General features: G+C 40.9%; 1 protein-coding gene and 1 long non-coding RNA gene across 3 annotated transcripts in view; both read right to left on the bottom strand.

Annotated features, from left to right (window-relative positions):
- arhgap46b (Rho GTPase activating protein 46b) overlaps positions 1-27,787 on the bottom strand; it is a 119,896-nt gene that overhangs the window by 55,606 nt on the left and 36,503 nt on the right. Inside the window, exons 1-2 of one of the 2 annotated variants that reach the window (XM_065249877.2) lie at positions 23,038-23,273; positions 13,933-14,373 (exon numbers count right to left, since the gene is read on the bottom strand). In XM_065249877.2, coding sequence (XP_065105949.2) covers positions 13,933-14,330 — 398 coding nt within the window. In that variant the 5' untranslated portion in view covers positions 14,331-14,373; positions 23,038-23,273. Of the gene's footprint in view, positions 1-13,932; positions 14,374-23,037; positions 23,274-27,787 lie in introns of those variants that run through there. The other variant, XM_065249876.2, reaches the window with a different exon arrangement.
- Positions 15,359-15,820, bottom strand: LOC135776098 (uncharacterized). Its single transcript, XR_010544039.2, has 2 exons — positions 15,763-15,820; positions 15,359-15,453 (listed from the first exon to the last, which is right to left on the bottom strand). It is a non-coding gene; the product is annotated as an uncharacterized lncRNA (long non-coding RNA).

The following is a 27,787-nucleotide window of genomic DNA, read 5'->3' as shown; positions in this document are numbered from 1 at the left end:
TTTTAAATGCAAATGAGCTGATCTCTGCACTAAATGGCAGTGCTGTGGTTGGATAGTGCAGGTTAAGGGCAGTATTATCCCCTTCTGACATCACAAGGGGAGCCAAATGTCAATAAGCGATTTTTTCACATGCTTGCAGAGAATGGTTTACCAAAACTAAGTTACCGGGTTGATCTTTTTCACATTTTATAGGTTGATAGAAGCACTTGGGACCCAATTATAGCACTTAAACATGGAAAAAATCAGATTTTCATGATATGTCCCCTTTAATAGATTTTTTATATTTACATTTAGGCATTAAACAGATCTTTTATCCAAAGCGACTTAAAAATTGAGCGAGGAATGCTATAACATGATAAGTGCCGTACAAAGTCACTTTCAGCATACACAGTTTTACAGATATAATATTCGTTTTTGAAGCAAAACTATACGTTTGTGAGAGAAAACCATTCGTATTTTAAGCTTCTGAGAGATCTAATTTTCGCATTCAAATGTGAACAACACAAATCTAAATTGGCGGGACACGTCAGCTCCGTGCCATTACATAAGAAGATGATTGGTTCTCGCGAGCCTTTGAATAGTCGTCATGTGTGTTGTGATGAAACGCAGTCACGTGACACACAAGAATCCACAATCGTCTTACATTCGGACACAGAGCCGCCATTTTAGATCTAGATACATTTACGATCAAACCGAACATAAAGGTTGCTAAATATACCTAAAATACGAATCGTTCTCACACAAATGTATCATATCACTTCAAAAGCCGCTAAATGCCCCCATGTCAAAAAATTTGATAATGATATTAACCGAATTCTCTCGGCACATACAGTGGGGCAAAAAAGTATTTAGTCAGCCACCAATTGTGCAAGTTCTCCCACTTAAAAAGATGAGAGAGGCCTGTAATTTTCATCATAGGTAGACTTCAACTATGAGAGACAAAATGAGAAAAAAAATCCAGAAAATCACATTGTCAGATTTTTTAAGAATTTATTTGCAACTTATGGTGGAAAATAAGTATTTGGTCAATAACAAAAAAGCAAGATTTCTGGCTCTCACAGACCTGTAACTACTTCTTTAAGAGGATCCTCTGTCCTCCACTTGTTACCTGTATTAATGGCACCTGTTTGAACTTTTTAGCAGTATAAAAGACACCTGTCCACAACCTTAAACAGTCAGACCCCAAACTCAACTATGGTCAAGATTAAAGAGCTGTCAAAGGACACCAGAAACAAAATTGTAGACGTGCACCAGGCTGGGAAGACTGAACCTGCAATAGGCAAGCAGCTTGGTATGAAGAAATCAACTGTGGGAGCAATTATTAGAAAAAGGAAGACATATAAGACCACTGATAATCTCCCTCGATCTGGGGCTCCACGCAAGATCTCATCCCGTGGTGTAAAAATGATCACCGCAATGGTTAGCAAAAATCCTTGAACCACACGAGGGGACCTAGTGAATGACCTGCAGAGAGCTGGGACTATAGTAACAAAGGCTACCATCAGTAACACACTACGCCACCAGGGACTGGAATCTTGCAGTGCCAAGCGTTTCCCCCTGCTTAAGCCAGTACATGTCCTGACCCGTCTGAAGATTGCTAGAGAGCATTTGGACGATCCAGAAGAGGATTAGGAGAATGTCATATGGTCAGATGAAACCAAAATATAACTTTTTGGTAGAAACTCAACTTCTTGTGTTTGGAGGAGAAAGATGTTGAGTTGCATCCAATGAACACCATACCTACTGTGAAGCATGGGGGTGGAAACATCATGTTTTGGGGATGTTTTTGTGCCAAGGGACCAGGATGACTGATCCGTGTAAAGGAAAGAATGAATGGGGCCATGAATCGTGAGATTTTGACTGAAAACCTCCTTTCGTCAGCGAGGGCATTGAAGATGAAACGTTGCTGGGTCTTTTAGCATGACAGTGATCCCAAACATACCGCCCGGGCAACGAAGAAGTGGCTTCGTAAGAAGCATTTCAAGGTCCTGGAGTGGCCTAGCCAGTCTCCAGATCTCAACCCCATAAAAAATCTTTGGAGGGAGTTGAAAATCTGTGTTGCCCATCAACAGCCCCAAAACATCACTGCTCTAGAGGAGATCTGCATGGAGGAATGGGCCAAACTACCAGCATCAATGTGTATAAACCTTGTGGAGACTTACAGAAAACGTTTGATCTCTGTCATTGCCAACAAAGGGTATATAACAAAGTATTGACATGAAATTTTGTTATTGACCAAAAACTTATTTCTCACCATAATTTACTAATAAATTCTTTAAAAATCAGACAATGTGATTTTCTGGATTTTTTTTTACATTTTGTCTTTCATAGTTGAAGTGTACCTATGATGAAAATTACAGGCCTCTCTCATCTTTTTAAGTGGGAGAACCTGCACAATTGGTGGCTGACTAAATACTTTTTTGCCCCACTGTATTATACATTCATTAAATACTTCAGTTTCGAAAGCCCGACCTAAGGTCATTCAGAAATGCCTGTTTGTTGATAAAATCCATTAAGAAAAATGGCTCCTTTACAAGAAAACATGTCAGACGCACTTAGCGTCCGATCATACAGATTGCATTTTAACAGTTATAAACGTAAAGCGGACCGCACTGACTTCAGAAGAAAGCACTGTGTTTTTTATACTGCTAGCAACCACCAAGGCAGCTGTCCTGTCAATCAAAAATTTAATCATGAGCGCTCTTTAAATTTAGTTTGCTGTAAACCGTCATATTGGCAGAAACCTTAAAGAGCAACTATGGACCGATTCAAGATTTTTTATTTCTTTTGGTGTGTAAGTGTGTATTAGTACATGTTAACATAAACGATGATGCGAGTTATCGGTTCCAATGTAAATCTCTTTTCTTATACTACACTACTTACTTCCTGGGCCTGTTGAGTAAACAAGACCGACATTATTATAATTCCTCCCACTTGGACTCACAACCTGTAAGTTAACTTTTGTTAGCATTGCATTGCGACCAAATCTTTCAAACATGGTAAGTAGCGTCACATTTCCGGTTGACGTCAGCCTGGAAAGAGCCAGGATATTATTAAATATAACTTCAAATTATAAATCTGGTTGGCTGAAGAAAGGAAGTCATATACACCTAGGATGGCATTAAGGTGAGTAAAAGATGGGCTAATTTAAATTTCTGGGTGCTTTAAGAGAAAACAATGATGTAATTAACCTATAAAAGAAAAGTAAACAATTCTACACCCCCAAATCATCACAATTCACAAAAGCTGCAAAAATACTACAAGATCCTATGTTTAAAGTGGTCGACAAGTGTCTGTCCCACCCAAGTAGCTACAATTAGCAAGCAGGTATTAACAAACCATTTTAAGTACCGCCATGAAAGCGCATTCCAGGTTGTGTTAACGGGTGTTTGTTAACAAGAAAAAGTGTGTGACCATTTAAGGTTGATTTTGTTAGTACCAGACACCCCCTTCTCTCTCTCGGTCTCTTACTCGCACACACTGTGTTTTTCACTGTTGGCGCGCTACCAGCTACAGTACGTAGTGCGGATGCCAAAACAGCTGCCAAGATGAAGAAAATATTACACGAAAAGCCGCTGAGGGACAGAACAGTCATAGCATTTATACCCGCAAAAAGACTTGGGCGTCATCTGTGGTGACCCACAAAGACAAAGTGTGACATCATCTATATGTGTCATAGATGCAGAAAGCACATTTTTCATCGCAGTGGTGTCACACAGAAGGCCTCTGAGTTCCCTTTCAGTCGGTCACTACGACGTCACGTCGTGACCGACGAATTGGGAACTCGCTTAGAGAGACCAATCTGCTTCGTATACTACTAAAACGCCAATGAACTTGGCATTGAGATATTTGCATAATGCTGGCGCCGCCCCGCCAGGTGCCTTTATAAGCAGCAGGTGCAAATAGGGAAAATAGCTTTTTCGCTTCGAAAGCCGGCTTTATCTGCTACTGAGAAGCTACTTTACTCTGTTGGGATTTGATTGCTGAAGTTGGTTGAACTAGCAGTATCACAGCGGACGCTTCGCTTATTCCACGGCTCTACATCTGTTTATTGTTTTGAGTTTAGTGTGTGCGTTGCCTTCCTGTGCGCTCATCAACTAAGCATCTGAGTGAATTTCCCTAAAAGAGTGATACGAGAGAGCTTTGTGCCTTGTTAAAGGCAGCCACTCTCTCGTATATGCGGAGATCAGCGTCCTTTTCAGGATAGCTTTTCGCCGTGCGATCTTGGATGCGAGAAGTATAAGGGTTCCAGTGACGGTCACGAGCGCTGTCTTCGTGCTCAGGCATCGAGCACTCCGGGGCTGCGTTCGTGGAGAGTTTCTGTTCTCTCTGTGAGAGCATAAACCTCTTGGATTGCGGAGACGACTGTCGTTTCTACGGGAACGCTGTCCGCGCCTTTGCAGTGCTGACGCCGCCATGGTGCGGCTGTCAAGCGCTCGCAGGGCGCCCTTCGCGTCACTACGCTGAGTAGGATGGAGGATGCGTCCTCCGCCTACCGGCCTTCTCATCCTCAGCCGGTTGAGGCTCCGGTGGAGACTGCAGAGTCGTGTTCTACGATGTCTGCCGAATCCATTGGACCTCCTTCTGGTCCCGTCACTTCTGCAGCATCAGAGGGGTGTCCATTTTTCCTCCGAGGCAGAGTCGTTCCGGAGATGGCGGCCGTGCCCGCGAGCGGCGGAGACGGTAGAGTTGGAAAGGTTAACCCCTCTCCGCCCGAACCGTCCCGCCCACATGATTGGTACTTCGGAGCTGCTCGGGCCTCTCGGTCCTCTCCTCCTGTGCCTTTCTTTCCCGCGGCACGAAGAGCTGACGTGATTTGCGGCCGTCCCGCCGTTCAGCTTCACCCCTCACCTCCCTCACCAACGGAGCCGCTAAGGGCGGGGACCCCTTCAGTGGAGCGGGATGCGTTCCTGGAGGGACCACCCAACCCTTTCCTCCCGTGTTTGTAGACAGTCGTCCGGTTACGGGCGCTGCCCATCAGGCATGCCGGAGAGGCGGCTTCGGCCCTGCACGCAATAACGTTGCTGCAGGCTCACCAAGGATTTACGAGGGAGCCCGCGACCTTCAGTCGTGCGATGTCCACCAGTGGTTCAAGATCGCCACCTTTGGCTGTGTCTGGCTGACATGACGGACGCAGACGAGAACAACTTGAATGCTCCTGTCTCACAGACCGGCCTCTTCGGCGAGCCAGGGGAGTCGGACAGCTCCGCTGCGCAGACTGAGGCGATCTCCTAGGTCATGCCCCGGCGGAAGAGAGCTGCCCTTGGTCCACCACGCCGGCTCCTCAGTCTGCCTCTCGCCGTCGGCGTCCTGCGGCGACCACCTCCGTTCCCCTCCTCGGACCCCATCTCGGCAGCGCAGGGGAACCGGTCGTCAGCAGCTCGCCCCGCCCGCTTAGCCGCTTCCCGTGAAATTCGGGAGTTTAAGTGGCCAGTGAAGGGCGACCCGGATTGGCAGAGGATCACTCTTCAGGAGATGGAGCTCCTTCCCCCGATAGAGGGTCGGGTGGAAAAACCTTGGTTTGCATATGTTCCACCGGCTGTTCGGCCGGTACCCACTTAACCACACATAAGAGTGCATTCCTCTTCCCTCTCTAGGTCTCCGGAGGATCGAGAGAGCCGTGAGCGGGTACACACCAGCTCCCCTACCTCTCCTCTATCGCCAACGGGTGACCTGAGGAGTCCGAGCTCTCCGCTGAGGAGACCGGACCACCAGCACCCTCATCGGAGTCTGCGCCCTCCGTAGAGGAGACCAGACGACCGTTACCCTCAGCGGGCTCAGGTCAGTGTCACACACACATACTGTAGATGTTTATGCTGTCACAGCAGACGCACCGGCAGTCCCACCTGTCTCGCTTCGCTGCCCCACCGCGGGTACTTCGGTAGTGTCGTTATTTCTCCTCGTACGGTGCCTGGGTGCTTGGCTTCAGTTTCCAGCCCGTTTCGTTGGGTTTTACGCACGATCCGCCTCGGTTACGAATCCGGCACACCCCAAAATTCGGGCTTTCGTTTCACTGTGGTGAAAGCGTCCGATGCACATGTACTGCGTGCAAAAGTCGATATCCTGTTGGCGAAGGATGTTCGAGCCGGTCCCTCTTACCGAGATGATGATGATGATGGGGTTTTTCCAGCCTTTATCTCATAGTACCCAAAATACGCGGCGGGTTACGATCGATTTGATTTACGCACCGGCTCTACGAAGGTGTTCTTTTTGGATGATAACGCCGAGGCTCGTATTTCAATATTCAGATCGGTTTGCAGCCTTAGACCTGTAAGACGTGTACTTTATGTGTCCATCTCCCCTCGCTTTAGACCGTTTTTTCGCTCTGCGTCGTGGGGTGGGCATATTAATACTAAGTGCACCATTCGAGCTGTCTCTCTCTCTCCGTGTCTCCATAGTCACGGCATTAAAATGTCAGAGAGAGAGCGTTGTTCGCATTCTGCTTTTATGTATGTCGACTTATAATAGCCCGTTCTTAGCAGACGTGCGCGAACACAGAGAGTTAATGCTTCGGCATCTCGCTCGTTTAAGTCTTCAGGTCGACTGGGAAAGAGCAACTTTGCCCCGTGCAGAGGATCCTTTTTCTCAGTATGGAAATAAGACTCGATCGACTAATTGGCGTGTTTTATAAGAGCGCGCAACCTAGTCAGTTCTGACTTGCCTCGGTTTAATTCGAGGGAAGTACGCGGTCCCTCTGAAACAATTTCAGAAGCTCCTGGACATATGACAGCATGCTGCGGCTGTGACATCCGCCCGAGCTGCTTCATATGAGACCGCTTCAGCGTTGGCTTACGATCGAGTCTCGAGGAGAGCGTGGCACACCGACATACACCGTGTAAATATTACACCTGCGTGTCATCTCAATTTTTCCCCGTGGTAGACCCGGCATTTCCGATAGAAGATGTGCCCCTGAGGGGTCTCCTGGCATTCTGTATATTGCAATGCCCTCAGCACGGGATGATCAGCCACGTATGACGGGCTTGCAGTCTCAGGGGTGTGCATAGCACCCCAACTGCTGCGAGCGGTGCGCTGTATATCTGGGACTTGTACGCTCCGCTATGGAGATGCGAGGGAAGGATGTATTAGCCGACACCAATAACATTGCGACTGTTGCGTTATTTACCGTTAAGGCGGTTTTTGCGCTCTCGTCACCTGTCGCATCTCGCTCGTCATCTCCTCCTTTGGAGTCAGAAGCATCTGAGGTCCCTTCGTGCCATTTACATCCCGGGTTCGCTAATGCAGCGGCAGACGCGCTTCCCGAGCTGCGCCCCCGGCGAATGGCGACTCCACCTCCAGACGGTCCAGCTAATTTGGAAGAAGTTCGGTTGTGCGTAGATGGATATGTTTGCGTCGCCGGACGATACCCACTGTCGCCTATTTTATTCACTAACCGAGGGCAGCCTCGGCGTGGATGCGTTGGCACACAGCTGGCCGCGGGGGGTGCGTAAATACGCATTCCTTCCAGTGAGCTTTATTGCGCAGACACTGTGCAAAGTCAGGCAGGACGAGGAGAGCCTTTTTATTAGTCGCCCGTACTGGACTGCCAGGAATTGGTTTTCAGAGTTAATGCTCCTCGCGACAGCCCCTCCCTGACGATTTCCCCTGAGGAAAGACTTTCTTTCTCAAGGAAGGGGCACATTATGGCACCCGCGCCCCGACCTGTGGGTTTCCATGTATGGTCGTTGAGCGCGCGCAAGGTTTAGGTGATTTATCGCAAGCGGTATCTAACACCATCGACGCGGTTCGAGCACCGTCCACAAGACGGGCTTACGCGCTTAATGAAACCTTTTTCGTCACCCGGTGCTCTTCGCAAACGCGAGGACCCCAGAGAATGCCCATTAACATTGTGCTTTTATATCTTTAACATAGGTTAGATGGTAGGCTGTCCCTCCGCCATTAAAGTTGATATCGCCGCTATTTCTGCTTATCACTCACTTATCAACGGCAGATCAGTTGGCCAGCATGATTTAATTATTACATTTTAAGAGGCGCTCGCAGGCTAAACCCCTCGCGCCCTCCCTCTTTCGCCTGAGACCTGTCCATGGTGCTGAAGCCTTCAGGTCCCCTTTTGAGCCTTTGCAGTCTACGAGTCTGATGTTTTTATCAATGAAAACTCTGACCCTGATAGCATTGGCCTCCATGAAAAGAGTAGGGGATTTACATGCATTCTCTGTTGACGATTCGTGCTTTTAGTTTGGTCCTGCTGTCTCACTGAGACCCAGACCAGGCTACGTGCCCAAAGTTCCCACCACTCCCTTCAGAGATAAGGTGGTGAGCTTGCAAGCGCTGCCCCCGGAGGACGCAGACCCAACCATGGCTTTTGTTGTGCCCCGTACGCGCACTGCGACTCTACGTGGATCGCACGCAAAGCCTCAGGACCTCAGACCAGCTCTTTGTTTGTTATGGTGGCCAGCAGAAAGGGAAAGCTGTCACTAATCAGAGGATGTCTCATTGGATAGTTGATACTATCGCCCTGGCTTATAATCTTCAGGGTATTCCTTGCCCCTTTAATTTGAGAGCGCACTCCACACGGAGCGTTGCCTCATCTTGGGCTTTAGCTCGTGGTTCCTCGCTAACAGACATCTGTAGAGCTGCTGGTTGGGCGACACCTAATACGTTCACTAGATTTTACAGTGTTCGTATCGAGCCTGTATCCTCTCGTGTTCTTTCCTCACCAGGGGGAGCACGGAGAACAGTCTCGCAGGTCGGCTTGCAGCCTCCAACTGATGCTTCATAACTGTGTCAGTATGGAAGGCCTTCAGAACAAAAATGCGTAATGGTTTGAATTGTTCTTCCTCCGCTGCCTTGGCAGCCTTTGTTGCGGAGCATTGGCTGTCAGCCTTTCACTAGCTGTATCCTCGCGAACCTACGTGTCTGGCTCGGGCTCCACATTGTGTCCCACCGGGTTCCTTTGTGAGTATTTTTCCGTGGGGTTAATCCTACCAGCCCACGTTTCCCTTAGCAGAGCACTGCTTTGCTTACACAGCCACGGCTGTCATTTTTACCTCAACTACGGTTGACTTTCGCCCACCATTGGCCCTTAAGACGGGTGGTGGCTTCCGCAGCGTTCCTATCCCGCTCAGGTAGGGCGCTTCCCAGTCGCTGGCACTTCTGTGGGGTTAAAGGAACATCTAGTGCCCGGCCTTCTGCCTTAAAACCTACCTCCTCCTCCTTAAGTGGAACCGGAGGGCTTTTACGCAGTCACTGGAAGAGGTCAGCCCCTAGTGGCGTTTTGATAGGGATTCCCAATTCGTCGGTCACGACGTGACGTCGTAGTGACCGACTGAAAGGGAACGTCTCGGTTACGGATGTAACCCTCGTTCCCTGAAGGAGGGAACGGAGACGTCACGTCCCGTCGCCACAGGTGCTGCCACCTGCTGTTTATCGGCCGGTCTCATTTTCCCGGCTTTCTCAGCGAAAAGAAGCTATTTTCCCTATTTGCACCTGCTGCTTATAAAGGCACCTGGCGGGGCGGCGCCAGCATTATGCAAATATCTCAATGCCAAGTTCATTGGCGTTTTAGTAGTATACGAAGCAGATTGGTCTCTCTAAGCGAGTTCCCAATTCGTCGGTCACGACGTGACGTCTCCGTTCCCTCCTTCAGGGAACGAGGGTTACATCCGTAACCGAGACGTTTCCTATGAAACAAATGCGGTTAAATAAATAGAAATATTCTGGTTTGCCTTACTTGCGTTTCTGTCTTTTGGGAAACGTGTCAATATTACTTACAGTAATTGACACCAATCAACATGTTGAAAGGTTCATCCACCTGGCTAGGTAATGAACTGGTTTGCTTTAATTAAACGCTAATATGTGTTTGCTTTGGTTTCAGTTTTGATTAATATGTTTAAAATATTAATTGTTGTCTCTTATAAATGTATGGTTTCACTTCAAAATACATTATTAACGCACTATAGTGATTTGGGTGGCTTTAATCAGGGTTGTATGTGCTTTTTGGATTTACAAAATGAACCCTATCCACACAGCACTTTGGTCCCAGAAAATGTCCGTAAATTTGGCAGAGAGGCCAATTTCTGTGTGAAAACAAACCTGTAAATTTTCTGAGATCGCTCCTGTAAAGAGGACCCAGTACAGAAACAATGCCATAAGTGGTTACGGAAAATCATTGGCAGTGTGAATGAACCTAAAAATTAAACAATCCCGATGTATTTTTCATAATGTCTGTGTGAAAAGGGCTATGCCGAGTCCCATGTAAGGACATAAGCCCACAAGATGGCATCTTTGTTTGTGTTCGACTGATAAAAGGAAGTCATATACTTTACATCAAGGATGGATTGAAGGTGATCACAGAATCCACAAATTAACCAAAATAATGACAGAATTTCTTTTTCGGGTGAACTATTCCTAATGGAGTATGTTGCCTTCTTGTTTAAAGCGTTTGTGTTGAGTCTCGTAAAGGAAAAGGTTACCCAAAAATTCTGTCATTATTTACTCACCCACCTGTATGATTTTCTTTATTCTGTTAAACACAAAAGAAGATATTTTGATTAATGATGGTAAGCACACAGCTGACAGTACCCATAGTAGGATAAACAAATACTATGGAAGTCAATGGGTACCGCCAACTGTGTGCTTACCATAACACTATGGTAAATGTCGTTACTTTAACTCTTTAACTTAACTCGCCATTGACGAGTTATCTTGTCAATTAAGAGAAAACATTTGCATAAAAAAATGTGTTCCTTATGAGGTTTTATGCTAATCTGTAATACCGCGATTATCCTGAATCTGATCTCTAACAAAATTTTATTCACAAAAATGCAGCTTTTTGCTAAAAAAATATTTTTTTTAAAGAAACATAACCCATATTTAAGAGTTTATAAACAGCGAAAAAAATATAGATAGGATAAAACGTTTTTTTTTTCCATTTTGTTTGTTTGTTTATTGTTTGTTTGAAAGCAGAGGTCTGTTCTGTTTATATATCTTTAGAAGAAAATTTTCCTGGAAGGCATTTTGTGAAACTTTTATAAAAAAAATCACAAAAAATGCTGACGGGCAACTTAAAAAAAAAGGCTGGCGGGGAATGAGTTAAATGAGTGAGAGAGAAATACAAGAGAAAAATGGACAGAGAAAGAGAGAGAGAGAGAGAGAGAAAAGAATTATAGAGCGAATGAGAAATGTCTCCTGAGGAACCTGAGGTCATTGCTGTAGCTGACATTAATCTACATAAGATCTCCATAAGATTTGCATCCATTCTGAGTAATGCTCAAGAAAATACAATCCCTTTCTTTGCTGTAAACTTACAGAGTTTTTATGGAAAAAAAGACTTTCTTATTGATACTAAGATTAAACATTTACAATACAAAACAACTTTAGATGAATCAACCATGAAAGAACCAATCATCATTGTAATAACTGGGGAGGATATCTGTGATCTTAACCCTTTGCGAATCTGCCATGTCTGTAATTTGTAAAGTAAAAATTCCCCTGCAGATGACCTACCACATTTCTCCAAACACTAAGGTCCTGTGATAATATACGAGGATACACTCTAAAAATGTAGTAAATCTGAGTAACTGAGTAGAAATTAGTTAACATTAAAAATTAAAAATTATTATTAAGTTGATGTATTTTGTCAATCATTTTTGCAGTGATTTTTGACAGTAAAGTTAACAAAATAGCAGCAACAGCCCTCTTCAGTTTAGAGTGAATTTTTGTGTTGATTTTAAAGTGTTATGTGTTCTGATAACGCCAAAATAATTTAAATGATGTAGTGCCTTGTGCAAAAATAAACAAATAATTACTAAAACACGCCCCTCTGCTTGATGCAGTTTTTTAGGTTATTCTAATACTTGAAACTAGTAGCATAGAAAATGTTTTCAAAACATGCACATTGTGTAATGGTTTCCTTTGCTGCTCTATAAACATAGAAGACTAAGGAGACCATGGTTTCTGTGTGAACTGATTATTTTGTAGACATCTTTTGAAAATGAAACAATTGTGTGAGTTTGAGGAAGAAAAAATGAATTAAGTTTTTAAATAAATTTTTTAAAAAGGAAGTCAGAGTTGCGTTAATATATATACTTTTTTTGTTTAAAAAACAAAACAAAAAAATATGTAATTATGAGAAGTGCCCTTTATTTCACTTGAGCCCCTGCCCCTCAAAATGTCTGTGCACGTCCCTGGTTACATGTATATGACACGGTGTGTTACGCAAAGCTTTAACATCATATACAGGAGATGAGTCAGTAAATTTGGGCAAAATCGCAGGCTTTGATTATCCCCTGCGAATGGGCCATACGAAACTCAGATGTAGAGGCGTAATTTCTAAATCACAGTAGGTCCCCAGGTAGGGATGTTCACATTGACCATTTAACCGTTAACCGAAGGTAAGAATTTATGACCGATTAACATTATCAGTTAAAAGAAAAAAATATTTGTTAATGCATGGTGCGTGTCGTCATGAGCCGACAGACATTTACCTACTTTTCTATCTTTAATTTGTGAATGTCCTGTAAATGACACAAATTATTGCTGCCTGACGTTCTGATAAAGTAATCATTTCTATGGGAAATCATTTGTATGCGTGTCTGGAAGCTGAACGGAGACGTGCGCGTGTCCGCGCCAGATGATGCGGTCCGTCTCCGTCTTGCGCACATCCGGACAGACGTTCGATGATGGCCTCTGACCCTGACCATAAACATCTCTTTTTTTGCACAAACGGAGAAAGAAATGACCACTGTGGTAGATGAAACAGAGACAATCTGCCCTTTTTGGATATTAATCCTCTGGACCGATCGCGTGCTCTTTAATAAGGTAATGTTGCGTGAATATCTGATAATGTATGAATCCTGGTTCTGTTGTTGATCTGTCGCTGCTGTTTGCACGTTCAAATTAAATGTTTTGTTTTTACTAGTTCACAGACAACCATCAACTGTATTTTTACTCAATGACAATTTCATATTAAAATCTTATAAGTTAACGGTTAATGTTCGGTTCAGAAGCTACGGTTGTCGGACGGGAAAATTGCAAAGAGCACACACTCCTCTCAGAAGACTAGTGCATCAATTTGCATTACTTTTAACCAGATTGCTTTTATGGTATACGGACTGCCAGTGACAAGCACCCCAAACTCCAATTTTTTGTTGGATTCAGGTGCGACACTTAAGTACTGAAAAATCTATGATGCTAAAATAGCTACCCTACTGAGAGGATAACCTAAGAGTACATTTACAAGACAACAATGTATTAAAGATGTTTTTTCACGTACAGACGAATAATCTCTGTACACACATCAACAAAAATGACAAGTTTAGGTAGTGAAGTCACACAATGTTTGAACGCATACTTAAATGTGCATCACATTTTCACAAATTCGCCTTTTTATATCTTACACATATTTTAAATGTTCGTGTTTACAGGCCCTTTAAACTTTGTTATCGTGTAAATGACCCGCCCCTAAAAGGGGTCGCACACCGGACAAGAAGCACCGTGTCGCATCTAGAAAAATAGCGCAAGCTTAGTCAGATAGCGTCTACTTCAAAATGCAAATTTACGTTAGTAGCCAATGTTAATCGCTAACGATTTGGGACAAATATGATGTTATTTGATGTTAAACTATGCGAGTGGCGCTCTGTGGCGCGACAGGGATTTGAGCAGCGTTCTGAGTCACAGCGGACAGCTGCCGACAGTCGCCGCCGGTGTGCATACATTTATAGAAAATAATGTATTCTGTTTTTAGATTGATGGCGCGGTGCTGCTCTTCTCGTCCGGTGTGCGACCCCCTTAAGGCTAAGACTGTTTTAAAACAGTCAAATATCTCAATAAACATTTTCATTCAAGTGTCATGTATTGATTCCATAAGCAGAGCTCAAGGCTTCGATGTCTGCAGGCTACTGCCTTCATGTGAAGTTTTACAGTTTGACTAAAACTAAGTTCTAGTTAATAGTTTCTCTTTCTAAAACACCTCACCTATTTCCCAGGATGCTCCTCTCTAAGCTGTCCCCTTTCCCTGTAGACGTTGGTGTCTCCCTTCCGTTCTCCAGCTCTTGAGAGGAGGGCAGCTTGGGTGAAACCATTCCAGGCACGGGGGTCCGCTTGCCATCTGCTTGTGGACCCCTCTGGATCCTCCCTTGACCCGTCATCTCCACCTCAGAGCTTCTCTTCATGGCTTGGAGTTGGGCTAAAGGCACTACGTCACAGCTCTGAGGTCTGTGCCAGACGGTTTGCTGGCTTGTACTGTTGTAATAGTAGAAGCGATTGTTATTGCTATCGAAAAGCTCCCACCACTGGTTGCCGTCCGACTGTCGGACAGGGACGCCGAGCGGCAGCTCCCACCCACACTCGCCAGTCAACAGGTTGACGTACATGCGCTCCCTCGAGCGGGGCTCCACGATCTCCACCCAGTCGGATCTGGAGAAAAAAAGACATACGGTAGGTAATGTAGTTTGACAGTGTAATAAAAACGACCAGTGAAGCTTGTAAAGCAAACAGCATTTTAATAATTTCGATTCAGGTCAGCGAAAAAGTCAATTTAGTTTCTCGGTGAGATAGTGAGATGCATGCATCCTTTTACAAATCACATGCACACAATATTATAAAAGTATACAATTTTAATACAGTATTAAAAATCATACATATGTAAACTTTCGAACCGGATCCGTTGTGTAAATTAGATGAGTAGATGATGATTACAGAATTTGTCTTTTTAGGTGTACTTTCCCTTTAAGTATCTGGCTGTTCTAGTTAGCCTACCGACCAGACAACAATGTTCCCTCTAATTTTTTTCAGCACTGAGCAAATAATTTTTTTTCTGAGCACACATTTCAGTACTGTGAGGAATTCGCAACCACACGACCTGCCGAAAATGAACACGAGCCTGCGTTAACCATAGGAGATTCAAAGAGATGACAGTGTAGCGTGTAACGGGGTTTAGTGTATACACACGTATAATGTTCAATGTGGGCCTGTGTATAAATCCCAATACATGTAATTAACACTCTCTTTGAATTTACCAGGTACCTGGGTTTAGCAGATTAAACCGTTCACCTCAAGCTGAAAATCAGTTCTCATATACTACAGTGCAAATAAATAAATAAATAAAATACTTGTAAAAGTGTAACACTGTTTCATTTTGTTTGTAATCCAAATTCATGATTTACTTAAATGACTCTGTTGGGTTGAATTCATGAATCAATTGATTCGGTTCAAAGGACCGTTTGTTCCTTTATATAGTTCAAATAGTTCAGTTCAAAGTCAGTGTCCTTTAAAGAAAATCCAAGAAAATACGGAAAATGAAGTTTCAGCGAATTCACGTCCTAGTAGTTGTCCGAAACAAAAAGGAAAAATATCCTCCTACCAGTTCTGATGAATTCAAAGCATAGCTCTGGTTGGCTCGCCTTTTTGTATACACCTTCACTTAATTGTCTCGCGTGTCCAAGATGGAGCAGGAGAACTTTACAGATGTTCGAAATTCTCACAAAAAAACCCAGCCTTGTAAAAACACAAGGCAGAACAGTAATTAATCTTCAGTTCAACAGATTTATCAATAAGCATCATGTAAACATTTCAAATAACAACCTAACTCAGGGTTTCAACACTTATTGAACATATTGACACTTAAATTTTTATTTTTTAATCACATTTACGTTACTTGACTGTTAACTTTCAAATGTAAATAGCTTCAGCTCGTTCGTTATATACCAACGGCCAATGTAAACAAACTAATAAAACTCATAGTTTGCTGCCAAATTTGCAACACTTATGCCACAATGTCAAGTTAATATTTAGAATATAACTCACCAAAGCATACATTTTAACTTCTTATTTAAAAGAAGAAGTTCATTCGCAGTGTTTTGATGCTGTGTGATTCTGCATCTGCCTCCGTTCTAATTCTCTATTTTGCTCTCTCCTCACTCTAGCGACAGCTTTTCCAAGTTATCGCATCACTTCAGGAATCCAATAATTTGTTTTAAATCACTGTTTTGAATCTGAACTTTTTCCTCTTAATAAATATTTTAGTTTCTTGAGATCGACCCGTGCAGCTGCTCATCTGGCTCGCTCTCACTCTGTGCTCGTGCGTGCTGGCAGCGTCACTGTGTGAACTGAATGCGCTGCTACCATTGGCTCATAAAAGTGTCTGTCACCGTAGCAAGATCAGCGATTGGTTGAAAGTTTCTTCTCCTTCTAGAACACTCGCCTTCTCTCTCTCTTAATTCTTTTACAACAGCAAATGCATCAATGTTTATGTGCGGTCTGAAAAATGTGCGCGGTCTGACAAATCTATTGCGCGGCCACTTTGGCTGGCCTGCGCGGCCGCGCACGCGCGCAGCTTAGAGGGAACATTGCCAGACAACACAAATGAATACACAACTTGATTATCATTCAGTCAACAGCTGAGAAGAAAGCCCCAGCTGGCCTGCATACCTCAGTCTTTTACTGAAGAACAGGTGTGTACAGGTGTGAGCCAAAAATCGAGAAGGGGTTTTAACATTAAGTGGCATGGCATCTTACGCACAGAAGCCAGTGGCACATGCCACTGTGTTTTGTGGCACTTCCGGTTTCAATTGGCTCGTACCAGTGGCTCGTCGAGTGGCACTTCCGGTGTCCAGTGGCTCATGCCACTCCGTTTAGTGGCTCGTCGAGTGGCACTTCCGGTGTCCAGTGGCTCATGTCACTGTTTAGTGGTGGCTCGTCGAGTGGCACTTCCGATGTCCAGTGGCTCATACCATTCCGTTTGTGGGTTGTCTACTGACACATGTCAGTAAAACTTAGGTCTGTTGGATTGAGGCATGTGGCACTGATATTCACCGATCGATCATTACAGATCCGAGAGTAACTTACGCGTGCTGCTGCTATGTTCATTTAATTGTGACACAATGATTTTGTGTGTCCTTTTTGACTGTCTGGTGTTTCAGGTAACCGAATGCGTGAAATGCATCGATATTCATAATGATCATAATTCACAATTTAAGTATTAAAAATGTAAATATTTAAAATGGGAAGGCAAATATTTTATATATTTAATAAAGCACAACATGCCTGAGCTATATTTCATAATACTGTTAGTTTTTAATATAAATTTTCTAATTGCATTATTTGTGAAAATGTAGTCTGTGAGTGGCATGTTTTTATTTGTAACCAGTGCCAATGTGTTGTATTTAATAAAAAGTGTCATTTATAAGAATCTCGCAGGATATTATAATATTTTTTTCTGCAAGTACCGCATTTACACACATGCACGCCAAAACAGTAGGTGTCAGTCTAACCATGTTTATGTTTAAAAAAACAATGTCCTATTACATATTTTACAACTTGATATTTATTTTATTTTTTTACAACTTGATATTTACACGGTGTTGACAGTGCAGATACGTCACGTGCCCTTCAAAATTAAATTTTATATAGTCTATATAGATTGTTGTCTATAAGAAATAAGGGTTTGAACAAATTATTATTTCACAACATTTATGAGAGAGTAATTATTTTAAATAAATTGTTGGATTATTTCAAAACAAAACAGATTTACAAAACACTTAGCAAAACACTTTACAAATGATTAAATCAAACACAGTTTTTCCTTTATTTTATGCATTTCAATGGATCTAAATGTTGCCTACAGTATGCTTTAAGAAGGGGTCAGTTTTTTTTCTTCGATCTCGTCTTTCATTTAAAGGGTAGTAGACTCACCTAAATTAGGCAAAAAAAAAAAAAAAAGATTTACAAAAACTGAATAAATATTAAGAAAAGGCACAATGTTCACACGACCATGGCTCAGACAAATACTGTGCTTTATTAAATGAAAACACTCATAATATTATGCATTTCCATTTTAAATATTGTGATCATACAATTCCTTTATGAACGAGCGTCAAGATGATAGCTCTCGACTCAATTTACGCATTCGGTTACCTGAAACATCAGAGTCTAAAAGGACACACAAAATCATTGTGTCACAATTAAATGAACATAGCAGCAGCACGCGTAAGTTACGCTCGAATCTGTAATGATCGATCAGTGACTATCAGTGCCACATGCCTCAATCAAACAGACCTAAGTTTTACTGAAATGTGTCAGTGTACGAGCAACCAAACGGAGTGGTATGAGCCACTGGACATCGGAAGTGCCACTCGACGAGCCACTAAAAAGTGGCATGAGCCACTGGACACCGGAAGTGCCACTCGACGAGCCACTGGTACGAGCCAATGGAACCCGGAAGTGCCACTAAACATAGTGGCACGTGCCAGTGGCTTCTGTGCGTAAGATGCCATGCCACTTTATGTTAAAACTGCTACTGCAAAAATCCTTCAACTTGGGAGACAGAACGAACACACAGACACTCATGGATTTAATTAAACTGTGTCATCAATCACTTATCTTATGGGATTTGTCAGTGGGTATCGTTTGTCTGAACATCCGTCAGGTATTTCCACAAACTGTTTTGAAAGGTGTAGCAAAACCGCTGAATATGAGGTCAGGAGAACACTCAGAGCCAAAACTGTCAATTAGGGAAGGCTCGGCACGAGGCCCATGGATGAGAGCTTGGAATTGTGGAAAGGAAAACTGGACTGTTGCCTGACCTGCACTGAACTAATCTTCTTACCAAGGGTTATATCAAAGGACATGAAGATTGAGATTAAGTGGCCTATCATTGCTCTGCTATTGATGGGCAACAGCATGCAGAATGCAAAGGAAACATAGTTTGCCTATATGTATAATGACAGAACCGTCAATGTTGAGTGAACTAACACTATTAGTTTATAGGGGTGTAACAATACATCAATGTGGACTGATGCATCGATTTTTTTCTAATGATACAATGCATCGTTGCCACATGTAAAATAACTATATGAGATAGCTTTATTTGGACACTCTTTGCATCCTTATTCCTTGAAATAACATTTCCGTTCATTTATTTTCGTGAATGCAATGCAGCAACAAAGTGGTTGCAGCAGCAAAAACACAGCAAAAGAGGCAGAAGACATTGTGATTGCTATCGGACGCAAATCGTGGGTTTGGAAATATTTTGGTATTTGGAAAATGTATTGGACAAACAGATTGGCAGAAAACCTTTGCCAGCACCAGCTGAAACGATAAAGACTTTGACTGTTGCCATCATAAGCTTGATATTATGTGACATTTTTCCCCTTTATTATTTATTTTTCTTTATTTAAATTTTTTTTCTTAGTTTGTTGTTGTAAATGTGCCATTTTTTAAGAGTTTAATTAAACGTTCATGTTATATATTTTGGTTGCATTCATGAGTTACTAAAAATGTAACTGCTTAACTAGGCGAAGGATTCTCACGAAATCCAGATTAAGAAGGTGTCCAGCATTCGATTTTTTTTTAAACAGCCCTTGAAGCTAATTTTTTTTGCACATATAAGATTAAGGTCTGCACTTACTATCAGGGGCGTCATGCACCAATTTTTTTTAAGGGGGCACAGTGTGCAAAGCTCACAGAAATTTGCGCAAACACATACATCAAACGAAATATTATAGAGCTTTCAGTCTTTTCCATGGCACTTACATTTCTAACATTCTAAACGCCCCTGCCATAGTGCAAAAACCTCCAAAATAAAAGTGTTGACTAACTTTTATTTCAAATACTATTCAATCGGATTAATGACATATTGGCATCATATTTACATCTGAAACGGCATGTGTTCTATTTACGTTTTGTTTAACGACTTGTTTAATTCTGTCATTAATGCATTTTGCACAACAACTGCATTATCCTATGAAATTAATGTAATTTACATCCATAAAGTATATAAACAACGAAAATGCCATAAGCTATAGCCACGTGATTGATTTTAATGTTCAATAATGATTTAAAAAAAAAATGTTTGGATACAATTATTAGAGGAAAGGATTTTTGCATTAAATTTTACCTTATATGTGAACATGTGTGATTCCGCGCCCCCGTGAACTCTGGCGAACTTTGGCGTTGTGCCAAGAAGATGAATCTAGAAATCTCTACTAATCAGTGGCGGCGTTTCACGAAAACCTAGGCTATGGTATGGCAAAAATTCTTCGTACAAGAATCTATAAAACCACATATGTGTACATATTCCACCAACCTGTACAAAAGCATCCTACGACTGCACGGATGTACACTACTGACAACAATACGGAAGCAATACAAATGAAACAACAACAATAGAACAATAGAAATCATGATTATTTAAAATGCTTTTCAAATAATTCTTAACTAAGCACAACTCCAGCAACAGATAAACTAAAACAAGATAATATCAAAACATACTGTGACATCCCTTCACAAATCTTGTCACGACAACCGCCAAAACCACTTATAAACACACAATAAAGACTTTTAAATGATGTGATAGAGCACACATAGTTATCCAACACTAAATAAAATTCTTAGTAAAACAGAGCTAAATGCAAAAACAAGTCTTACCTTTTGTCGTCGTGCAGTTTTTATTCCACAAGTGGCCATATTCAAAAATGCGCGCAAAAAAATAATACAATTCACTTCGGCTGCGTTACAATCCCCAGTGGAGGAGAACATATTTATTTATCCACAGAGCAAATCATTTTACTTCTGGAATAATGTATGCAATATGCAAAGCGCGAGTGTGGGGGAGAACCAGGAGTCTGTTTAAATGTTAAAACAAAAAGGATTTTACTTGCGAAAATAAAGATTATAAAAGCAGCGGTCATCATGAGACCTCCTGCAGCGCGCACCCCACTATAGATTGTGTTCGACTTCAAGCTGCGCTGTAAGAACGACAGGCTGATGACGTCAAAGTACCGCGAGGGTGACTCGAGGAATCATCGGAAGAGTTTGATTTCAAACCGCTGTCGCGGCACGTTGATGTCATCCGCTTGTTGGTTCCAGTGTCATAGCATGAAGTCGAACACACGTGTAAATGATACTTATTAGTGATGTACCAATGTTTAGATATGTTCTACTGAAAATATTTTAAATTATCTTTAATGAGCATCATTATAGCCTGTTGATTTCTGGTGTTTTGTCTGAATGCTAGGGTATGGCAACTGCCATACGCAAACGCCGCCCCTGCTAATAAGGTCGAGCAGCAACAGCTAAGCTCGTGAGCGCGCTCAGACGCTGACGTTTGCGGCTGCGCCGACTGCCGCCAGAATAAAGTAATGTACACGATCAAAACACTATCAAAAGTCTGAAAAGTGACACGGATGCAGCAGAAAATTGATAATTTGGGCATTTTAAACAGATTAAAAGATTAATGGATGCTTTTTTTTATTTTTGAGGTTGCTTGCAAAATCCATTTGGCTCAAAAATCCGAGGGGGCACGTGCCCCCTCAGTTTCAATGGGCATGACGCCTCTGCTTACTATAACCATTATTTTTAGAGGATTTAAAAAATATTTCCTATGTAATTATTAAAAATTTTTAGATTAGCATTATCAAAAATGATCATTACCACAACATGATATTACATTAAATATATGCATTTACAAACTCATGTTTCGGTAATGAGAACTAAAACGTTGTCTAGGTACTATGACAAACAAAATTTAAACTTTTATCTGGAAAGAAAAAATAAGAACTGCTTACTTGGTAGCCATCTTGAGTGTCACAGTCAATTATGTCCCTTCCAATAATTTTTTTTTTTTTTGAAAATATTAGTTCCTTGAGGGCTTAAACAATGATTGAAAATTGTTACGGAGGATGAGAATTTTTTTCTTGGACACATTTATATTCCTTATTATTGTCTCTACATTTACCAATGATCACCAAATACAACATGTTTCTTTACTGTAAATGTTTATAGTATAACATGCACTGAAGCTTTTTATTTTTTAGATTTTTTTAATTATAAATATTTCCATGTCAAAGAACCCAAATCCAGTCATGGACACATTGCGGTTATGAAACGTTTCCCTTTAATGTGGAAAAAAATTGGTTTGTATGATGTCATTTGAAATCATGTGCAAAATAGTACATGAAGAGATGTTTGTAACTGTATGCTTCTTATTTTGATACTCTTACTTTGTATTTACTTCTTTTATCAAAATGTTTCATGACATCTCATAAGTCTAATTTCACGAAAATCACCCAGTATCGATGAATTAATCATATCGACTTGTAATTGCACCGAAGAAATGCTTGATGTATCGTCAAACATCGCATCATTGGCGGAAATAACCGATACTGTATCGTGTCCCAATAAACTGTCCGATTTTCACCCCTTTTAGTTTATTATTTCATAAAAAATAAAATAAACAGTTTCAGGAGTCAGGCTAGGTTTACACAACAATGCCTGTGCTAAAAACGTAAAAGTTTTTCTTTGCCTTTGTGAAAAATTTCAAGTGTACACGACACTGTTCGTCAAAACGATCCGCGTTTACATTAAACGACTAAAATACAAAAACAAATGGGAAACACGCATGCGCTTGATGTTATCGCTTTCACAGATTTGCGTTTTTGCTGTTTACATGAAAAGGATAAAGACGCTGTGTTCAATAACTTGCACTTTATTAAAAATACTCTTCTGCACTTTATTTCGGGACCCAAAACCCCAGTTTTTGTGTAAACTAACTGCTAAAATGCTAAAACCATAACGACTTTTTTAGTCGAAAACATTGTCACGTAAATGGACCCTCAGAGAACCATCTACAAAACTGACAAAACACCTGTTTAGTTCTTACCAAAAGGGAAAACCTGCAATGCATTAACTGGGCACCTGTTTCGGTCTTTTAAAACTTTCCGACTTTTAGGTTCCCTATTCTTTTTATTTAAATATGATGTCATCACTGACACAGTCGTGTGTCTAAACCCTGATGCATTATAGAAATCAGTACTACAACCTGTTTAACTCTAAACAACAATCCATTCAAATACAGCACCCAACAACTGGCATCAATAAAACCATTATGAAGCACAAGGTTTTATTTACCTGGCAATAAAATTTTATATAGCTTTACATTTATTGTTCCATGTACAACAACTCATAAAATGCAACATGCTGTTCTAGATTAAACATCAATATTAAATCCATATGAGCAAGCCATAACCTAAACTCCTCCACACCACACACCAAACATACCAACGATCAGTCTTTACAATTTACCTTGTACTGAAGTCATGACGTTAATATTCTGGATCCAAATTCACACAGACAGTAAGTATCACCATGTGTAAATCATAGACAGCTTCCTCTTATGACTCAAGAAGGTGGAGATGAGAAGATTATATGTGAGGGTCTTTCCAGGACAGCTAGTGGGCCCTACCCTAACCCAGCATGCAGACCGAGGGCCATCTGCTGTGTATGGGGGACAGCAGTGAGCTCATACTGGCCCTCTAAACCTGACCACACACCCTTGAGCCCTACACTCACATGACTAGAGGACGAAAATAGAAAGCCTTTTGTGCAAAAGGGCACGTGTCAGGAGAAAAGAGAAGTCTGTGAGAAATGATAAGATACAAAGGGCAGGGAGAGAGAAACAGTGAGATGACAGAAGTTGTGGTGATACCGTAGGACTTCCCGAATTCGACATGGCTAGGAGAACATTTCACTTACGAACTCTTACTTATCTAATGTGTAGAGAAAAAGCATATGTAAATACATTTTCATTTAATTTTCACATGTTCAGCCTCTTTTATGATGTGCACTAAGCACAATTCCCAACTACCCCAAAGCATGCAGTGCGAAAGAATCCTGGTTTGTTTACTTTTGCATCACACTATCCATGGACCTCCATTAATTAAAGGGACACTCCACTGTTTTGAAAATAAGCACATTTTCTAGTTTCCCTAGAGTTAAATATTTAATTTTTACGGTTTTGGAATCCATTCAGTGATCTCCGGGTCTGGCGGTATCACTTTTAGCATAGCTTAGCATAATCCATTGAATCTGATTAGACCATTAGCATTGCACTTAAAAATAACCAAAGAATTTCAATATTTTTTTCTGTTTTAACACTTGACTCTACTGTAGTTACATTGTGTACGAAGACCGACAATTTAAATTAAAGTTGTGATTTTCTAGGCAGATATGGCTAGGAACTCTCATTCTGGCGTAAAAATCAAGGACTTTGCTGCCGTAACATGGCTGCAGCAGGCGCAATGATATTACAAAGTGCCGAAAATAGTTCCCAGCTATTGAAAGTTACCAAGGGGACTATTGTATTAAAATTACAAAAATAACTCCTATATAAACATGTTTTCTATTAATTATATTTTTTGCAATTATATACCCAACTAACTCTGCATGTGTCATGTGTACATAAGTATGTCCGCAACCATCTAAGATCATTTTGGATGCCCCAAAAGTTCACATTGAAGTGACTTTTATATTTTCTTACTTTGCTTATTCAGATAATCAAATTATCAAAATATCCATAATGATATAATGTGCAATACTGGAGCTGTTCCCAGAACAGTGTACAGAACGACAGAGTATCATGTTATTGCCTGATCACACATGCACACACACAGCAGGGTGGGTCACAGCACGATGCCGGACAAAACCCCGTATTGACAGTGTTGATGATAATGCATGACGACAATCAAATGAGGTTTGCTTTCACCAGATGTTACCCCATCATTCATCATAATAACTACTGAAATCTCTTTAGCATCCTTTATAACAGTGGTTCTCAAACTGTTCTCAAAATTAATTAATTTATCATGAATTCTGTGGAATTAAACCTAAAAAAAATATAAGGCTACTCACCAACAGCAGCACTACTTTGTATCATTCAATATGTTTTTTTAATTAAAAGTTGAGTTTTAGAACAGTTTTGCCATAAATTTTCTTTGGGTGGGCCGCAAAGAAATGCTCCGTACACAAGGGGGGCCGCACGCTGAAAAAGTTTGAGAACCACTGCTTTATAAGCAAGATCTGCTGTTTGTATGGGCCACCAAAATAAATGTGTAGGCTAAAATTGGGCATTGATTGTACATAGTTGGGATTCTTTTAATGCAGAATGGGCAAGTCTGGAAGAACCAGTAGTTCACCACCATGTTTACAAGTAAACTCATCTACACAACACATTGTCACTTTGATTGAGGGGATTTACTGAACACTTACAGCTAACATAATGAAAACAGTGTCGTATTGTTTGAGAAACAGACGGGCACACACTGACAAGATAAAAGATGTTATTTAGCTTACGCTGAGACAAATGCCCAATAAAAACTTTCAAATGTAGCATTGTGTGCTTCAGAGGAAAAGTATGCTTGTTTTTTCTCTCAAAACAGCTTAAAAAATGGATTTTGTACTGTAGTTACTGTTAATGCGTGTTTGTGTAGATTTAGTGGTCATACAGTACAGTATGTGATCTGTTTTCTGACAAGTTTGGACATGCAGACAGTCTGGCAACATAAGCTATTGGTACATGAAAATTTGTTAGTGACTGCGTACACCATGAGAAAAATTCAATATCTTTTTCTGTATTACTGTTCTGGGCTGTTTTGGAGCAAGAATATGTGTGAAGAAGTGTTACTTTTAGGGATGCTAAACAATTAATCGCGATTAATCGTTAGCAGAATAAAAGTTTTTGTTTACATCATAACTGTGTATAATAACTTTGTATAAATAAATGTACACACATGCATGTATATGTTTTAGAAATGTTTACATGTGTATATACATTTGTATATTTATATATAATTTATATTATATATAAATATAAATACTTAATATATACATTTTTTTTCCTTAAAATTATACATGCATGTGTTCATATTTATATATATACATATTTAATGTACACAGTTTACACACATATGTGATGTAAACAAAAACTTTTATTCTGTTTAGCATCCCTAGTTACTTTAAAACTTTTTTGTTGTTTAAAGCATAAGGAGTTTAAGTTTAAGGAATATTTCCCCTAAAAAAAAAAAAAAAAAATGCATTATTACTAGGGCTGAACGATACATCGAATTTTCATCGTCATCGCGATATGAACTCACGCGATGAACACATCGCAACAGACAGCCTTGACGCGATGAATGAAGGGAAAACGGTAAGCGCATGTAATGAACGTTTGACCCGTCAGGTTTAGTCCTGAAGACATGCCCTGCGTCCCAAACCGCATTCTTCCATACTATATAGTAGGCAAAAAGCACTACTTCTCGTACTCTTTGCATACTATATAGTATGGAAGTAGGCAGTTTGGGACGCACGGATGGTTTGCGCGTTCAGGGGAACCCCCAAGTCAGCTACGCTCAGATTGATTTGTGATGTGTCAGTTGCGACGCTGTGCCTGTTAGCAAAAATGATGGCGAGGAAGGAGAGAAGAGTGAGGAAAATGTGTTGTCAGACGAAGACCTTGTGGTGAAAAGGAACAGCACTTCAGCTATATCATGGAATTATTTTGGATTTAGGAGAGATGACGGCGCAAACACAGGTACTGTGGAAGCGGTGATTCACATATTGCGTCTATTGCGCGCTCAAGTTCATTATTTCAAATGTATGTTCGCTCTGGAAGCGCCGTAGTCGCGACTCGCACGCAGTGCTCGTTATTTCCAGGTATTTCAAAAACATTTTACTTTTCAGAATGACACAAGCGCAGCGTGCAGATCATTTGACAATAACCTACGTGTCTAGCGTTTTCCACGCATTTTTAGGCGCGACATGTGAATGGCCCCTAAAACATGAAAAAATATAAAATATTTATCGCAACTCACATCGTCATCGCAACATTAAACAATGTCATCGCACATCGCAACTTTTCCTCACATCGTGCAGCCCTAATTATTACCCAACCCCCCCATGTTATCTGAGATGTATATGACTTCCTTTTAGGGATGAACATAATTAACTATTTAACCATTAATAAGAATTTTGATCGATTAATACTATTGGTTAAAAAGTAATTTGATCAATTCATTAAAATAAGCATTTGCTACACACGTCTGTTGTTGAGAGAAGCAGCGCATGCTTTGGTGTTTGGTGAAATATAAAAGTATTAAAGTATTAAATATAACGGCGAAAGATCAGCACCATAAATGACCCTGAGCGTGTGTGTTGTGTACAGCTCCGTTGTATTGATGCACAGATTTACCATATCTACAATTAAATTCATGTACAATATGGGATGGCATGAGGATTAGTAAATTATGAGAAAATTTCATATTTGGTTGAACTATTCCTTTAATGGAGTAACATATAGTAGAAAGGATTACAGTACATTCACACGGGGCGTAAGCGTTAGCGCTTTTCATTTAATTTTAATAGGTGATGTCATGCGTTGCCGAACTGATCGCCTTATGCAAATAACCTAGTGCAGAACCAGCCAATTACGTTTATGCAAGACCGGAGCATGTGTTGCGGCCACTGTGATATCCTCCCGTCAAGCGTTAATGCTTTCACCACGTGTGAATGTACCGTTAATCCAGATTTCCGAAAAATATATATACACTACAGTTTTAAACACTTGACTAAAATGTTAAAAATGATTTTAAATCATGTAATCTAAAGATGTATGGTTAAATGTTTAAAATTACTTTTATAGACAAAAAATACCTGTGCCAAAATATTTTTATTTTTTTTAAATAGATGACTTAGACTGAATATTGAAGGAAAATCAGCCAATAAGAGCACAGATTAAATGTGGACTTTTAAAATATTCTTTGAAATTCATCCTAAGGTGAAACTTCAAGAAGCTTCTTGATAAATGGCACAAGTATGGTTCTCTGAGCTCTTATTGGCTGATTTACTTTCAATATTCAATCTAAGTTATCTATTTTAAAAATATATATTTTTTAAATAAAATACAATATATAAATTATCTGTTCCGCACAGGTATATTTTCGCAATATTTGCAATTTCAAGCATTTAACTATACACCTTTAGATTAAACAATATAGATCAT

The sequence above is a fragment of the Paramisgurnus dabryanus genome, chromosome 21 (assembly GCF_030506205.2).
Source record: "Paramisgurnus dabryanus chromosome 21, PD_genome_1.1, whole genome shotgun sequence".
Classification (NCBI taxonomy): Eukaryota; Metazoa; Chordata; class Actinopteri; order Cypriniformes; family Cobitidae; genus Paramisgurnus; species Paramisgurnus dabryanus.
This window is presented reverse-complemented; position numbering and strand designations above follow the sequence as displayed.